Genomic DNA, 17,344 nt, shown 5'->3' with positions numbered 1-17,344 from the left:
TGGGAGAGCTGGTAATCCAACAGTCGGTTAATATCAGAAAATGGTGATACATACGCTGACGGTCAACAAATTTCCCTCTTCAAATAGACACGCCTGATTAGTCAATTGGAGTACCACACGGATCTCCGTTTTTGAAAAGATCCACAAAGAAACACACAATTTGGGATCTACACTCAGTACTGTGACATAACACCCTTTGACCGACCCACCACTCATGACTTGGAATGCACAGTATACTATACATACCCCCATAGTCAGCTATTGTTACAAACAATAGAAATATGCGAGTGTTTGCAAAATGTTCCATGTGGGGTACATCTTATTGTCTTGATGGGCATTCATTCATCTTTGTCTATAGTTTGCACCAGTTTGAATATACAGTAGGAAAAATTTCTCGCACAAATTACAGTTGCGAATCTCCCGAGCTTTTGATAGCATTCTCAATGTAGCCACTAAAACGTTGGCTCGCATGGTCCCAGCATCATGCGATACATTTTATTGGACACGTTCTGGTTTCCAAATTTAAGCCGGCTCGCATAAATTTCTACACTATATAAGGCAAACGTACGCTAATGTAATTTTTATTTTAGTGTTAGTGGGTGGGGGAGAGGCAAGACTTTGCAGAGGATGCGTGCCAACAAAAATTTCTATGACTGTATTCAATTCATCTATGTACTGAACTATATTCCTTGCTAGTACCTTGTAGAAAGCTTGAAACTTGTCGGAGAATATTCCCCGCCTCAACTTAGACTTTGTGTTGCTTTAAGACTCTTTCGGATCATTTACTTTGGCACCACTATATTAGAAGTGGAAAGCAGATCTTTTTAACCAATAGCATATTTAGCAAAGTGTTTGATTTTGCAGCAAAGGGTGTTTTTGCGGTTTTCTGGAATATAAATAGACAACGATAATCACCTGTTCAGACCAGAAACCCCCCTTTCCAAGCAAAGAAATCTGAAAAACCTAAGAAATGAACGAGTCATTGTTTGATACACATGACATGAAAGCTGAAGAGAAACACATTGAAGACGAACTGGTCGCAAGCATTCTGGACAAGATTGACAGTATGGTAGATGAAAAGACAAATCCAAATGTTGACGACTATATCTCCAAATTCTTGGAGATGTCTGAGGATGCTCGGGCTGACGATCAAAAGGAAAAACAAATGACATTGAAAGAGGGTCTCAAGACGTTCCCCAAGGCTATTGCATGGTCGCTCATTTTATCCACTGCTTTGATTATGGAAGGGTACGACACGTGTCTATTGGCTAGCTTCTATGCTTTTGACGGGTTCAAAAAGCAATTTGGTGACTATTACCCTGAGCTTGGTGAGTATCAGATTCCAGCAAAGTGGCAAACTGGTTTGTCAAATAGTTACTATTGTGGTCAGTTGATTGGTTTATGGTTGGCTAGTATATTTGCCGATAGAATTGGATACAGAAAGACATTGATGCCGGCATTGGCCATGTGTGTTGGATTGATCTTTATTCAGTTCTTTGCTCCCACCCGTGAAGTTTTGCTTGTGTCATATGTCTTGTTGGGTATAAATTGGGGCTCTTATCAAACAATCACCGTCACATACGCTTCAGAGATTGCCCCAGCTAGTTTGCGAGTGTACTTGACAACTTATGTGAATTTATGTTGGGTGATTGGTCAATTGATTTCTGCTGGGGTTATTAAAGGCATCTCAACAATGACTGACAAGTACTCATACCGTATTGCCTACGGTATCCAATGGGTCTGGCCGATTCCCATCTTGATTGGTGTTTACCTAGCACCAGAGTCGCCATACTTCCTTGTGAGAAAGGGCAAAATACAAGAGGCCAAGCATTCGTTGTCGAGGCTTTTGACGACAAACTCCTACTTGCCAGACAAAAGCGTGGTTGTGGAAAGCATGGTTAGCAAGATACAGTTGATTGTCAAAGAAGAAGACGCTGTTGGTGAAGGATCAACATTTAAGGATTGCTTCAAGGGACCTAATTTTCGAAGAACAAGAATCGCAGCACTTACTTGGTTATTTCAGAATATCACAGGGTCAACATTGATGGGTTACTCGACTTACTTTTATGAACAAGCTGGCTTGGACTCTTCAAACGCATTCACATTTTCAATCATCCAGTATTGTTTGGGTGTTATTGGTACAGTTGCTTCTTGGACACTTTCACAAAAGCTTGGAAGGTTTTCAATATACTTTGGTGGTTTGTGCATTATGGCTGTGCTTCTTTTGATCACTGGTGGCTTGGGATGCTCTTCGTCATCGGGTGCAAGTTGGGGAGCAGGATCCATGTTGCTAGTCTACACCTTGGTCTATGATTCTACTGTAGGGCCCATGTGCTTTTGCATTGTCCCGGAAATACCCTCGGCCAAGTTGAGACAAAAGACAGTGATGTTGTCAAGGATGGTGTACAACATTTCTGGAATTGTTGTCAATGTTATCACCAACTACATGTTGAACCCATCGTCTTGGGGCTGGGGTGCTAAAAGTGGATTCCTCTGGGGTGGTTTTGCCATTTGTGCCGCTACATGGGCCTGGTTTGAGCTACCGGAAACCAAGGGTAGAACATTTGCTGAATTGGACAAGTTATTTGAGCAAGTTGTACCTGCAAGACAGTTCAAGCATACAATCCCCAGAACCTTTGATGCGGGTGAAATGATGGAGAAATTGGGTGATCATGGAATCAAAAACATCGTCAACGAAAGGGAACATCGTGAGTATGCTGATGATGAATCAATGTGATTTAAATAATAGTAAACGACACGTTCATTTAGGATTTTAATTCTTCTATCATTGCTTAATTGAATAAGCAGTTCTAAAACTGGATTTTCAACTAACGCAAGCTTTAATAGAAAGCGTGACTGCGTGAGTCTCAATCGGTCAAAGTTCCTCACCTTCTTGAACATTTCAGATCTCTCTATAAGATTTAGCGAACCTCAACAGTGTGCATCAATTGGGTCAATTGCTGTTTCCATAAAAAAAAAAAACCAAGTAGACAAGAATTTTTTGCGACCATTGAAAACCTACCTTCACACTCAAGTTCAATTCCTTCGATATTGGAGCAGTCCTAAGAGAGTATCTTGCTATGTCAGAAACTTACAATGGGCACAACTCCTCCATCATGGAGGCAATTATGGAGGTGATTGCAAATTTGGGTCGCATGCTGTCAATTGCAACCACCACACTAGAGTCATTATCATAGCCGAGGGTTGATAGAATATTTCATACCAACCATCTCCTTCTAAGCAGACCCTTTTTCTTGTCCAAATGATAGCTCAAAATCCACAGGTGAAAAAGTACTATATGTTTATTTTAAATTTGAATATCTGCTACATACAGCTGAAGCACTATATAACTCCTCTCCAGTTTCGCTAACACTGCAAGTAACACCCAGTCTCTCCATTGACCAAATCCTCTATTCATCATCTTCTTCGTCCTCGTCATTTTCAATGAATTTAGGTTTCACGGTAGACCACAATTTAGCGTGGTTGTGAGCATCCCACCATCTGTTTATAGCACTGTCGAAAAAACCTTCAAAAGCGAAAGCTCCAAACAAGATAGTACCAACATATATCGAGTTTCTTTCAAATATACGACCGAGTCCAGTCTGGATTAGTTGAATGTTAGTATTCAATTTCATAGTTGAGGATTGAGGACACCCGGTAGCTGGTGGGGTGCAGCCACTTCCAAACTACAACATATCTGCCTCGTGCAAATTGTAGTCAGGAAGTTTCCCGTTTCCCTCCCCTCTCCCCCTTCCCCTTCCCCTTCCCCTTCCCCCTTCAATCTATTCTGATACATACGAAAATTGACATTGTGCTTGTTGTGAATTCTTTGCTATCAGTGTATGCCGATATGGTGTTTTAACAGATGGTTGATTTTTTTTTTTTCTCTTTCCTGAGAGACAGAGTAATAATTTACCTGCATCAATTGATTGGTTACAAATCTTTCGCTACCAAAAATGGTACTATCTCTATACATACAATATCGCACCCTTCATCTATTCTATTTTTGCATTTTCCAACTTCTCTACAGCTTCCTCAACACTGACAGATGCTGCTGCAGCATTAGCTTCTAGTTTTGCATCTGCATTGCCAGTTTGATTTCCTCCTCCAACTCCTCCTGGGTATTTTGTACCTTTGTTCTTTGGTTTCTTCACCTTCTTTTCTTGCTTTGGTTGTTCAACTGGGTACCCATTCTTTTGTGCCAATTGAAACTCTTCGTTCTTCTCAAACTCCTCCCTGATTGGAACAAGCAACTCATTGATTCTATCTGCAACACCGATTTTCAAATCTGGAGGTGACAATTTTCCTTCGGTGTAGTCATTCTTCAATTGCTCAACTGAGTCGTATTGTATTGGTCCTCCATACTTTTCAGGTCTATCAATGGTAAGTTCAAAAGACCCTCTCACCCCACTCTTCAATTCATGGATGGGTTGTATAACGTATTCAACAAATGCTATAAGTCCATTATCCTTGGTCTCACCTGGCGCACAATAGGCACTGTTGACCTTTTTCTTCACCACTTTAGGTTCCTCCAAAACGTCTATTTTGGAATTTGGATCAGAAGCACTCATCTTACCACCCTGTCCCAATCCAGGCACCATAGGATTCATCAAATGAGCTCTCTTTTTGTACCCTATGCTTGGTAAGTTTTCTTCAGCCAAAACAAAGATCTTCCTTTGATCAACACCTCCAAACTGAGCATCGACGTCCAAGTGCTCTTCATCGATAGCTTGCATCAAGGGGTAGATCAAACCGGACAATAAGGGGTTTGCAACTTGTTTAACAACGTCGGCACCCGCACGTTTTGCATCATTTTGAGATACGACATTGGACAATTTGAAAAGATCCATGATATAAGAGCCGTCCTTTTGATAAGAAGATCCCGTGACAAAAGTCAATTTTTCAATAGGGACATTGATTGATCTCAAAATGGCTTTGATTACCCACTCATAGTACTTTGCACGGTATTGTACAACCTCCAATGGAGCCTTCATGTTGTCCAAAAATGCATGTAAATCAGCCAACAAGACTTTGACTTCACACCCGGCTTTCAAGAAATGAGCTAGTTTCACCATGGGAACAAAATATCCACAATGAGGTTTTCCAGTTGGAGCAGTGCCCCAGTAGATTTTCAATGGTCTCTTTTCCTTCTCCAAGACATCTTTGATGATTTGAGCGTTCAAGACTTCCTGTAAGTCTCTGGTGATTAGCTCGTATTGAGCCTCTGGGTCTGTAATACTGGACATGTTTCCTGTTTCAACTAACTATGACTCAAGATAGAGATTTTTATTGCGTGTGCGTAAGAATTTCGGGAAAGTGAAAAAAAAAAAAAAAGATTAAAATTTTCTGTTGTGTTGTTGTGTTGGTTGATTTTAGCTTTTCTTGCACGTGACAGGGTATATAGATCATTTCAGCGCACCCTTCTTTGGAAAACGCTAACAAATGTACCCGTCATCCATACTTGGTTTCCGCTTTACGTCTTTTTACAACTGCCTTCATCAACGGATTGGACACTAATATACACAAAAGGCTTCACCTATCACTTTTATACACACACACACACACACACTGTTTATCTGTTCACCCTCGGGACACCATTAGAGCACAATGGATGAAGATAAACTAAAACGATTTTTGGTTGAGTTGCCTTCAGCATTGTTGTTTCAAAACTACTCGCGTGTGAAGGAGTACGTTTACAAGGCGCTTTATTTCTCATCAACAGACAACGGCAAATATTTGCTGCGTTTGTTTCCGAATCTACCACCTATTGCCGAATCGGATCGGGACCAACTTGTTTACTCCGATTTCTCTTTGCAAACTTTGGACAGACTTCCATCATTTCAGAAACCTGACTCCAAAGAGTATTCTCATCCCATAGGCAAGCCATGTGCTCGGTTATTCAAAGCTGGAGATCTGGTTTACAGGTGTGAGGAATGTGGTTTTGATGACACGTGTGTTTTGTGCTCGTACTGCTTCAATGAGCAGGATCATTTGGGTCATTCCGTTCTGGTTTACAATTCAAGTGGGAATTCGGGTGGTATATGTGACTGTGGAGATCCAGAAGCGTTTGTCACCACCTTACACTGCAAGTGTAGTGCAAAAAGGGCAAATAGATCCCCTTTGAAGGAGAATCTACTTGAAGAGCCAAATTATGAGTGTTTGTATCTGGCAATCAAAGTCTGTCTTAATTATGTGTTAGATGTCACAAATTCCAATGTTAGCGCATTGCCGATTATACACGAGCATATGAATAAAGGTCTACTCAATTTCAACCCGAGGTCCTTGTCCAACTATTTTTCTTTACCAAGTGGTAAGTATGGAGGAGCTACAGATGCAAATTCTAACGTTTGGAATTTGATATTGTGGAACGACGAGTTTCATGATTTAGGTCAAGCGGTTTACGCTATAAAATTGGGACTTTCGTGTAATGACAGCAAAGCAACTCAGATTGCTACTCAAATTGACAAAGAAGGTTACTGCGTTTTGAAAGGAGCTTCAACATATGAAGCATTGAAGTCTACCAAAGAACTCGTTGAAAGGGGTGGACTAGTCTCAACAATTGTGTCCACTAGAGATCTTTTTCGTGAGCTTATTCTACGAGCAATTATTTTCTGGCTTGATGACATTTTGGATTCACGCGATGAGATTTTCAAACTGAAAAGTCAGTCTGTTTTGACAAAACTACTATTGGATAACGACTACAGGTTTGCAAAAGTGTTTCCCGAGGAGTTTCTTCGTGGTCTTACTTATGGAACTATGGATGAGTGTTTCAAAAACGGTATCCCAATCGAAGACAAGTTTGTTACAAGGTTCAATTCAAATCAAGTCCGAACTCCTGTCAGCAGCTTGGACCTACGCGAACGGTTGATATATCTTTTAGCTGAGCCCGATTTAGAACTTCCATTCTCAAGATTTCAAATCTTGTTAATTTTTCAAATACGGTTCCCCAAACTTGTCAGAAACAAGTTAGTTTCTGTCTTGTTGCCATTACTCGTTTCCAATCTCGAGTTGAAAGGAAAATTTGCAAAACAATTCACTGAGATATATCCAATGTTACTAAGTATATGTGCATATCTGGATAGAGAGGACCATTTGAACCTTATTACTGAAATTTCATCGCAACTTTATACATGTCCAGTGACTGTCCGGAAGCTATTACAGGCATCATATGGTAACTACATCATCAACGGACTTACCAGGATCATTGAGGAAAGTTGTGCAGTTTGGGATGAGGATATTGGGCATTGCATATTTGTGGATTCAGATACAGACTCTCAAGCAGATAGAAGATTGAAAAGGGCACTTCTCAGAGGTATACATGATCTAGAGCATTTCTCGTCAGCCAGTTTAGGTTCTGATGCTTTGCAAGCTTATTTACGTCCCAAAAACTTTGTGTTTCTTGTTCTGTTTTTGAAGCTCTTCCACGATTATTTACCAATGACCAGAAAACGTGGAGAGCATGTGTTACAGGAGCTGATGACTTTTAGACTTCATGCAGCGATATCAATTCCCGTCCTTTCCTCATTAAGAAATATAGCAGCCAGTCAAGTTGGCCATCCTAATTTAGATTGGGTAGTTGAGAAACTTGCAAATTTTCTTGCTGGAGAGGAGATGTATCGGGTTGAGTACGGACAAGACAACATAAAGGTGAGTAGTCACGCACATGCATTTGTTCATCCTTTGACGAGCTTCTTGTCATACTTGATCCAATTTGCGGGCGACAATGAATTGTATTCATTGTTACAGGACCGTAAGGATGCAGTAATCCAATTGTCTGACGCTTCACTTAGAAGTATTGTTCTTGGGTCACAAATAAAGATTGGGTTTTGGATCAGAAATGGGGTCTCAGCGTCGCGCCAGGCAAGTTTGTATTTCGGACCTAGCATGTCTGACTTAACATTTGCTAGAGATTTGCACTTGCAACAAATTGTATTGCTACTTGGTAACTCAGAAGAGATGGTGAGAAGATTTTTGGCAAGATGGGAGTTGAGCGACTGGTTCTCCAATAAGGTGGACTATGAGGATACTGTGTATGAGGAGAGGTTTTTTGCAATTGTGGAGAGGTTTGTTGGATTTATCTACAAGTTGTTAACCGATAGGTCAATGTTGAGCAACTCATCGTCGAACGAAACGGAAATTGCCGAAACGAGAAAGTTTATGGCATACTACTTGTGTGAAAAGGCAAGAAGCTATACGAAATTGAAATCGAAAGTGGACCTGGATGTCAGTGATTCTGCTGAGTTTGATGAAATACTATACGATATTGCTGACTACCAACCACCCTCAGCATTACTAGATACCGGGCTATACAGACTCAAAGACTCGGTATACTCTCAATTAGATCCGATGGGTCTATTCTTGGATCCGTCAAAGTTTCAAATTTTGTATGAGGTGTTGACAAAGAAGTTGTCAAAATCAAAAGGCGTGAAAGAGCAAGAGGTTATTTTGACTCCGCAAATATCTTTTTCTGGAAACGTTGCTATGGACAACAATATTGGAGGATTTTTAAAGACCAACTTGTTCGTAAAGGTTCTACACAAACTTTTGAGAGTTGCAATCGACTCTGAGAATGAGTCATATTTACCACAGTTGCTACACTTGATTCATGCAATATTGATAGATGATGAACACATCCACGGAAAAGAATACTTGTCACAACTGTTTATTGATATACCTATTTGTGACTTGTTATTGGCGATAGCTGAATCCAACATGTCTAAACCTGTTGTGCTTAAAGCTGATTTTTTGGTGGAGCAACTCCTTCTTAAAGACCAGAGAATTCTAGAAAATTTGGTGAGTTGTTTCGGGGTAGACTATGTTCAATCTTTCAAGAAGCGCAAGACTCAGTTGTTTGAATCAAAGGCAGAAAAAGAGAAACGGATGTCCGAAGAGAGGAAGCGGAAGATTATGAAGAAGTTTTCCAAAAAGCAAGAAAAGTTTTTGCAAAACAATAAAAAATTGAATCAAGAGCATGATGAGCAAACGGAACAAGAGGAGAAAGATGCCAGAGTATGTGTAATCTGTGGAGAGAAGGAAAAAGCAGGACAAGCATTTGGAATATTTCTTATTGCAACTGAGGCCCCATTGTTTTGGAAAATTGATAATCTATTTGACCCTGAATCCAGAAAGGTTTGGTCAGAAGATTTGAGTGCTGGTACTGACAAAGATAACTTTGGTCAGGGGTATAATATTTACTCAAGATGGACCGAGTTTCAACGGCCAGTATTTTCATCTTGTGGACATGGAATTCATTATGAATGTTTCAGAAGGGGTGTGGGAAACATTAAGTACTACCCGTGTCCTTTGTGCCGCACATATCATGACTCCTTTGTGCCATTTGTTGCGCATAAACCAGAGAAGGGAACCGAATTGCATGAATTTGTACTTGGAGATTTTGAACTGAAACTGAATGAGAAAAAATTGGATATCTTGCGCAGCCTATTTGTACCACCAAATAATGGAGTTGAATATCATCATTACTTAGCACTGAAGAGTAAGTATGAGGATATTTTTGATCATTGGAGTGCAAACATGGGTAGTTCCATTCAGATGAGTGAAATTGGCACCCGATTGAATGGCAAGGCTGGTTATTCCGAGTTTTTGAGTCTGATCCCTCAAAATACCTTGAATTTGTTCAAGGCATTAGTTCAAGCACAAGTTATGGTTTTTGATCTAGGTGCACCATGGGAAAGAGAATCGTGGGAAAGTAATAGACGAGGTCTTTTGGAGCTGCTGACTGAAGCTGATTTGCAATCGGGGGTTTTTGTTGAGACTTTGATTCAGTTCTTTGCTTCCGGAGACTCTCTAGCCACATTGGCCAGGAAGGGGATGTCCAGAATCCTTGGCAAGATAATGGCTAGAGTGAGAATAGATTCGTTTGACATTGAGGCTGAAGTACTGCAGTCTAATTCTCAAACTTCTCTATCTGATTTTGAAAAATTTGCTCAAATTTGGTCCGCTTTGGGTTTGTCGACAAAGTTTGAACGCTATGGGCGTCATGTTTTTGACTTGGCACAACAAATCATTGGCGTCTATTTGAGGCAAGTGATTATATTTCAACACATTCTTTTGAGCCAATGTGATGACGCATACTCCATCGACGGGGAAATTTACTCCAAAATGGCTGAGGAGATTGAAGATCAACCATTCATTATCGGAGTAGATCCATTGGCTAAAGTGCTACAAAATCCTTCACTTGCTGAAATTCTTGAACGGGTACTTGATCCAGAAACGCTTGAGTATAAACACTTTGAAATCGCTCGCAATATAACACACACCGGGTCAGTAAACCAGTTACTTGCGCTAGATTATCCAGGACAGGTACACTTGTGCATTTTGCCCGAGGATTTCCAGGATGGTTTATTGAAGCTTTCGGAACTGAATGTGTTGCGCAAGTGTATGTGTATGTTTTGCGGACAATGGTTAAACAAAGGTCATCAATACGGACACATGAAATTGTGCTCTAAGTTTGGAATAATCTACGATCCAGCAAGGAACAATTTGCGAATTTGTATTCAAGTTGGTGAGAATTCACTCGTGTTGGAAATCCCTGGTCCATATGTGACAAAGCATGGTGAACCGAAAGGGGACCGAATCAAGGGCAAAGCATTTCTAAACAAAATGAAATTCAAAGAGTTGAATAGGCTCTGGATCAATCAAGGGTTGTATAGCTACGTTTCAAGACCGTTGTTTGGATCAGCTCCCAATATGATGATGCCAAACTTTGGCTTCATTCCTGGACCTGGTGCTCGTGCCGCTGCTGATATGGACATTGATGAAGATGGAGAAATTTGGGACATGGGTCCTGATGACGAGGATGACGATGAGTTCATGTTTACAGCGTAGGTGTATATACAATTAACTATAAAGTTTCCCATCCGCCTGGATCCAAAACGCTCTCCAAATTTCTTGCAATGCAATTTGCAACATTATTTTCTAACCAAATATGTCTCACGAAATCGTTGTATCTAGTAGGCATCAAATGCAAAACTCTGCCCTTTTTGTTTTCATCGGCCAACTCCCCTTGATCGTCCAAATAAGGTGCACTGTGAAAGGAACCCTTATAGTTGTGTAGTAACAACATGGCCCTGTCCTTTGGCAAAAAGAATATGCCATCTTGACTACCACATTCCCTTGAGTAATGTGCTGTGCATTGGCCCTCGGTCGTTCCAAAGGCTTGTTTCTGTAAGTCGACTACAGTACCGCACACCATGCAGATAGCAGGGTCCTCAATCAGCTGGTATGGCTTGCCAAACTTTTCCAGGTAATAGTACCCAGTGAAAAACTCATCGAGCCTATCTGGCAAATCAATCAATCTTAGAATTCCAGGATACTCCAATTTTGGGTTAGGAACCAATTGTTTATGGGTTGCCAGTGTGTAAGTTGTAGCAAAGTTTTGTAGCACCTCGCCTTCCCACGTACCTGTATTCGTCAAGTGCTTGAGAGTTTGTGAAACAGTTGGTATCTTCATTACAGTGCACAATCCATCAGCTTCCCAAACTTTGCAGTCCCCATTTGATTCGGTCAGGTCTGCATTAAAGGCTCGCAAAAATGCGTAGATTGAAGCTCTGCGCAAAAAGGGAGTCACTGCTTTGACCAACATGGCGTATAGAACATCGCCAATGTTACCCCCTTGTGCAATAATGGATCGACCTCCTAAAACTTCAACGCATCTTAGCACTTCCATTCTCGCAGGTGGGTCTGATTCTGGAAGTAAGGGAACATCATGAATACCGTATCGCCATTTCTTCATCAAGATGTTGGTCTTTAATTCTCGTGTTAATATGTAAAGGCATTGGATCACATGTCCAACAAATGTTACTCCCAAAACGTCATTGAACGAAATATTTGAATGTGGTAATTGGGTAGCCTCCACCAACAAATCCATAAAATCCGCCTCCATTATGGACTCGATAACTCCGGTCGTTGTCAATGACATAATACTTGCTATCACCTTTGCCAAAGCGTCTTCATTGATCTTATAATGTGAGCCAACAGCTTGAAATTGCATCAACAAACACATCTCGTTCAACGCTTTCATAACAACAAGAGACTTGCGGGGAACTTGCTCAAACACGAATGCCCCATTGGACTCTGCTCCACGCAATGCAATTTCCAGTGACTTTATAGTGTTGGATAGAATAATTGGCAACGCCGTTTCAACTGATCTGGGGAAAATGATGGGAGCAATAGAATTTGCAACATTCTTCCAAGCGGTGCATATCTCTTTATCACTCTTGTTAAACCAACCTAGCCATTTAGAATTCGCCAAAATATATGAGTCTTTGAGACCAGAGCCTTTGGACGCGATCAATTGAGAAATTTGATCGTCGTCAATTGGATGGTGATTATGGTGCTGATGACTTGGCAAAACATCGTACATACTTTGATTCCGCCTGGAGTTGAAAGTCGGTATGAAAACATTATTGACTGCTTTACACAAGGGACAAAGAATCTCCTTCAGCTCTGGGTTTTCCGGTGTGTTTCGAGTAACCTGACTCTGTCTTGCCCTAATACCATCAAGGTAATCTAAGTAGCACTTGAAGTGCATTCCATGGCCGCAACTCAGTGCAGTTACTTTGCTTTCAATATTATCGATAGAATCAAACCCCGGTCCAAACGGAGATTGTTCTTTAACACTTGTCATGAAATGCCTCCAAGTTTCAGAGTACAGGGTCTCTTTCGCACGGCCATCGCCATTCAAATTTGCTGGATCCGAAAAGGATTTCAAAAACCAATATTCACTCCCAAACGGAACAGTTCTGAATGTCGAGGAATTACCAATGTGTGCAATGATTCCAAATGGACCTGGATCGTCGTTGGTGTTCTGACATAAAATGCAATGGTCAAAGTCCAAGCTGGGAGAAGTTATTACTTGATCTTCATCCATTTCAGCGTCACTGCACTCTGCAGCACTATCTGAGTGCTGAGCCAAGAACTGTGACTGCTGTTTCTTGAATTTGTTCAATAGCTTCAACTGTCTTGCTTTAGCGAGTTTCTTCTTCTTTAGTATTGCATCTTCCGTGTTGCACTTGTTTTCTTTGTTAAAATCAATGGATTCCAAACCAAGAGCTTGTGATTGCTGACTCATTACTTGTTCAAGAGCTGAGTACGAGATCTCTAGTTTGCGAAAAATTGCTCTTATTTTTGCATGAACTGTCCTGTATTTGTCATCCAAAAGAAACTTTCCTAATAGAGTCCATATTGAAAAAGGGACGTCTCGTGCCAGTGACATAAACGACATGCGAAACGACAAATGCTCGTGTGTGTTGATGTTTCTCTGCATTGCGCAAACGTGTATCAAGTGTAACGTAGTTTCTAACAAGCTCTCTATCTTGTCAAACTCTTGCAATGACACAAAATGCAATACTTTAATCAAGAAAATCACAAAATCTGTAGAAACAGATACGTTCCCGCAGTACTTGTATATGTCCAAAATTCCATCATCGTCGATGTTGGGTTGAATAACAATGTTGTCCATAGCTTCTCCAGTTTCTCTGTGGATTCTCTCTTTAACTAGTTTGATTGCATCATCTCTGGTATTGGTGGTGTAACCAAAATAATATGGGTCCACCTCGCTCAAGTACTCTTCCTTTAGTTCGAGGACTCCTGCATCATTATTACCAACTGGCCTGGTAAACTTTGACATTCTGTTCAAAATAAGCTCAAACCGCTTATCGAGTACCAGCTTTTCAGATATGTACGAGCATAGCGTTTTATAGCTTAAAGGCTTGAAACACAAATGATGGATAATCTCCCTCTCAATTCTAATCTTTGCTAACTCTGCATCGTCAAGCCCTTTCAACGACAAATGCTCTGTCATCAAGTGTATGAACATTGTGACACACTCCTCAAGGATCAGAGGAAGTATTTGTGCATCATATGACAAATTCCAATCACCTTGAAGTAGCCAACGATCCAATATCGTAAACGCGACCAAGTTTGGCTGACACATACTGCTAAAGATTTGAAGCAAGAACAAATCTTTCATGTACCCGTAATCGCGCAATCCAGTGTTCTTGTACATATGTAGTTGCGATTTTACAGTGAACCCATTTCGAACCCAGTATCCGCATTTGATCTGCGACATTAGTGCTAGAGTTTTTATTGGGTAGTCAAATACCAAGGACTCAATGAAAAAAGAGTCTGGCAATCCCATATTAGACCTGACTCTTGCGAACCTTTCAACTAAACCATCCCACACGTGAAACTGTGCTTTTTCAATCAACGAGCACAAATACGAGTGTAAAGGGTGAAGAAAGCTAACATTATCTTTGCCGATATCTGATGCTTTTATATATTTCTGAGTAATTGGTTCCATCAAATATTTTCCCAGTGGAGGGAAATTTATGTCTGTGTTTGCATAATTCAATCCCATTATTTGGTGACGCTCTAATTTCATGAGGTACTCAATCACATACTCAACGGTACTCAATGCTGTCTCTTGTCTAGTGCGCTCGTCATATGATCGACTACTCAATGTCAGAGAACTAAGCTCTCCAAACTTGTAAATAACCTGAACGGAATTAAAAAACGTGGCATAGTCTGGGTTTTCGTACTCGATATGATTGTTCTTCTCTCTCTTAATAACCAGTCTACCTTGAAATAGTGACATAAGCTCGCAAACTGCATGCACGTTGTCTTTGTTTGATATGTCATAGGTATCCTTGCCCCTGCTTATTATAAAACCAAGATCAAGAAAAAGTTGGCCCCATCGTCTATTGCGTAGACTTTTGAGAGAAATCTCATGGCTGGAAGTGTTGTTTAGAGTCTGTTCCAGTATTGTTTCCGAAGTCAAAAACACAAATATCGCGGAAAGAATCAAAACGAAACTGCCCTGTTCAATAATTGCCTCGGAATTGCGCTGACTTGCAAAAAGCTGCATGGAGAGACTAAACATGATGTTGAATTCTGGCTCTCTATCTAAAGATAGAAATTGATCAGTGGCTGCAATATACATCTCCATGTACTGGCTGGACATGACTTGTTTGAACTTAATATTGGTGACCAACGAAGTCGAATACATTATATGCAGCAATTCGCGGGCAGCTTTCCACAATCTTAAATTGAGAAACATCAAATATTGTAAACGTGATCCAACAGCAAGATTTTTTCCTATTTCAGAGTTCCCGCAACATTCACAAACTACTCCAATGCTGTTTTGCAACCCTTCTTCGAGCCACATCGTTTGATGCTTTTCACTAGTGATTTTAGGAATGCTAAACTCATCACCCATTACACCAGCACGACGATTTCCAACACGCTTACCTTCAGGTACATTGAGCAACCCAGATCTCCATATCTCACAAAAAGCTTGTGCAAATGAATTCTCTGCCGTGTAATTTAGCCTGAAAAACTCACTCTCAGTGAAGTCACTGAGCCAGGAAATAAGTTCATAGACCATTGACTCTCGAAAGACGTCTCTTGCACTTCTTATGGCGGATGCAAGTCCAGTGGCACTCAAGATCTTCTGTCTTTCCAACAAAACACGGACGTCACTCGACACCAACACTTCTGCTTTTCCAAACTTGTGCGCCCTCTCAGTTACCATATTTACAAACTCCTTCGACTTCCCACTGGCCAAACGAACGCGTTGTACAGCATCTCTAAAGTGTTTAACTTGATCGTTGTAAACTTGTAGAAAGAATTTGCCATTGCTTTTGTCAGACAAGTGCTCCGAGCATAAGCCGTACTTGTGGGGGCTCAATGTGCTCAATTCGAAATTTCGTTTCACCGTTTCCACACTAATATCCAGTGCAGAAGTAAATTGCATGTTTGTGTTCATCAAAACATCAATAATAAAGTCTAGGACTGTACCAAATGTTCTACTTAGCGCACTCTGGAACTCTGAAGGGAGTGATTGATTGAAATTCCCATAATGTCCACCTGAATTAGCACATTTACTGGATGCCTTCCAAGCCTCTGAATCCCCGCAGTCACACACCCCTCCGTTATCACGGACGCAAATCTGGATGCTAATGTCATGACCTACATGTTCCGAGGGCTCATAGCAATACGAGCACAATGCGCAAGATTGGTCAAACGCACAAGTCAAACATCTAATTATCGGCTCTCCGCGTCTGAATACCCTTGAGCATGGTCTATTTGGGTGTGTGGCAAAGTGTGCCTGTACATCATCCCCACGTTTAGTGGTCGCAAGCAATTTCACATACTCTGATAGTTCCCAATTCAAGTCCTTCTCGAGTTGCTCGTGTGGATCTAGTAGCTCTGGAAATATACTATCGAGGTATTTCCCGTTATCTGACACCGATAACAACAAAGTCTTTCTAATTTCCCGCTTAACCTGGTCATTGAAACTGTATTTGTGTTGTGACGGAAGGAGGAACAAGAATGGTTTTACTTTATCATGCATGGGTAAAGGTGACTTTTCATTGATGGGAGCGATATGTATAGGATGCTTTTTGCCTATGAAGAGTATTTTGCCACTTTACAATGGTCTTGCTGTGCAATTGAGATCCATACAACAAGGAAAATAAAAAATAAAAAATAAAAAATAAAAAATAAAAAAATAGGTTACAATTCTTCATATTCACACGATAGGAGAACTGCTTCTTCCATTAGTGCCATCACAATACACTCAATATATATCTTCGTCGATACAGGAGCTAAAACATTCTCCCGCCACCTTGCTCCAATGACGCAACCTAAAAAGTTTTACAGTCAATTGAGTATAAACACCAATAAGCAGAAACTACAGTACATACAGGATGTCGCATCTTTAGTGTTGGGTGTTGTCGCTGGAATCACAACGCTCGAGTCCTTGAATGGCTTCCTTTTCTTCTTTGGTGGTTTATCACTAACAAATGCCGCTTTCTACTTGCTATGTGGGCAAGGTAACATTGAGAAGTTTTTCCAAAACCCACTTCAGGAGATTTTTGTTGAGGGTCTTGCAGGAAATTTACCAGGGTACATCATGATGTGGTGTTTGATTTACGCGTTGGTGAAATCGAGCTCTTGAGAAATGCCGCGCATATAATGCTACTAGATTGTGATGCTGATGGCTATAGCAAATGAGTGATTACGTATGCCACACCACACGATCAAAACCTTCGTGAGAAATTGGACAGGGTCGCTACTGGCTAGCTTTCACATTCATTACAAGGTTCACCAACTCTTCATATAGTAAAATAAATGCTAGATTTACAATATCCCACGTTGGTCTTATCCCTTCTTTGTAGAGCCGGAGTATTCAAAATTCACGTGGTAGCGAAATTTTGAAATCAGTGACCCTAAAACTGTGTGTGTGTGTTTGTGCGTGTGTGTTTGTGTGTGTGTGTGTTGGAAATTTCAAACCAATTTCGCCCAATTGCTGTGCACAACCTAC

General features: G+C 40.8%; 6 protein-coding genes across 6 annotated transcripts; 3 read left to right on the top strand and 3 right to left on the bottom strand. All coding sequences in view use genetic code 12, as the record gives it.

Annotated features, from left to right (window-relative positions):
* Positions 1-970: 970 nt before the first annotated feature.
* KGF57_004799 (MAL1) lies at positions 971-2,737 on the top strand (the record flags this gene model as incomplete). The annotated part of the gene is made up of 1 exon (XM_051754348.1): positions 971-2,737. One exon carries the CDS (start codon positions 971-973, stop codon positions 2,735-2,737), a length of 1,767 nt encoding a protein of 588 aa, XP_051606711.1.
* A 673-nt stretch (positions 2,738-3,410) lies between these two features.
* On the bottom strand, positions 3,411-3,810 carry QCR9 (ubiquinol--cytochrome-c reductase subunit 9; the record flags this gene model as incomplete). Its single annotated transcript, XM_051754347.1, has 2 exons — positions 3,411-3,602; positions 3,799-3,810. 2 exons carry the CDS (start codon positions 3,808-3,810, stop codon positions 3,411-3,413), a joined length of 204 nt encoding a protein of 67 aa, XP_051606710.1.
* A 185-nt stretch (positions 3,811-3,995) lies between these two features.
* Positions 3,996-5,246, bottom strand: TYS1 (tyrosine--tRNA ligase; the record flags this gene model as incomplete). The annotated part of the gene is made up of 1 exon (XM_051754344.1): positions 3,996-5,246. One exon carries the CDS (start codon positions 5,244-5,246, stop codon positions 3,996-3,998), a length of 1,251 nt encoding a protein of 416 aa, XP_051606709.1.
* A 361-nt stretch (positions 5,247-5,607) lies between these two features.
* UBR1 (E3 ubiquitin-protein ligase) lies at positions 5,608-10,845 on the top strand (the record flags this gene model as incomplete). The annotated part of the gene is made up of 1 exon (XM_051754343.1): positions 5,608-10,845. One exon carries the CDS (start codon positions 5,608-5,610, stop codon positions 10,843-10,845), a length of 5,238 nt encoding a protein of 1,745 aa, XP_051606708.1.
* A 16-nt stretch (positions 10,846-10,861) lies between these two features.
* On the bottom strand, positions 10,862-16,372 carry KGF57_004795 (putative ubiquitin-protein ligase; the record flags this gene model as incomplete). The annotated part of the gene is made up of 1 exon (XM_051754342.1): positions 10,862-16,372. One exon carries the CDS (start codon positions 16,370-16,372, stop codon positions 10,862-10,864), a length of 5,511 nt encoding a protein of 1,836 aa, XP_051606707.1.
* A 282-nt stretch (positions 16,373-16,654) lies between these two features.
* KGF57_004794 (uncharacterized protein) lies at positions 16,655-16,978 on the top strand (the record flags this gene model as incomplete). The annotated part of the gene is made up of 1 exon (XM_051754341.1): positions 16,655-16,978. One exon carries the CDS (start codon positions 16,655-16,657, stop codon positions 16,976-16,978), a length of 324 nt encoding a protein of 107 aa, XP_051606706.1.
* Positions 16,979-17,344: the final 366 nt, after the last annotated feature.

This window comes from Candida theae (genome assembly GCF_024610275.1).
Source record: "Candida theae strain CBS 12239 chromosome Unknown scaffold11, whole genome shotgun sequence".
Classification (NCBI taxonomy): Eukaryota; Fungi; Ascomycota; class Pichiomycetes; order Serinales; family Debaryomycetaceae; genus Lodderomyces; species Lodderomyces theae.
The sequence above is the reverse complement of the archived record's forward strand: the minus strand, read 5'-3'. Positions and strand labels throughout refer to the sequence as shown.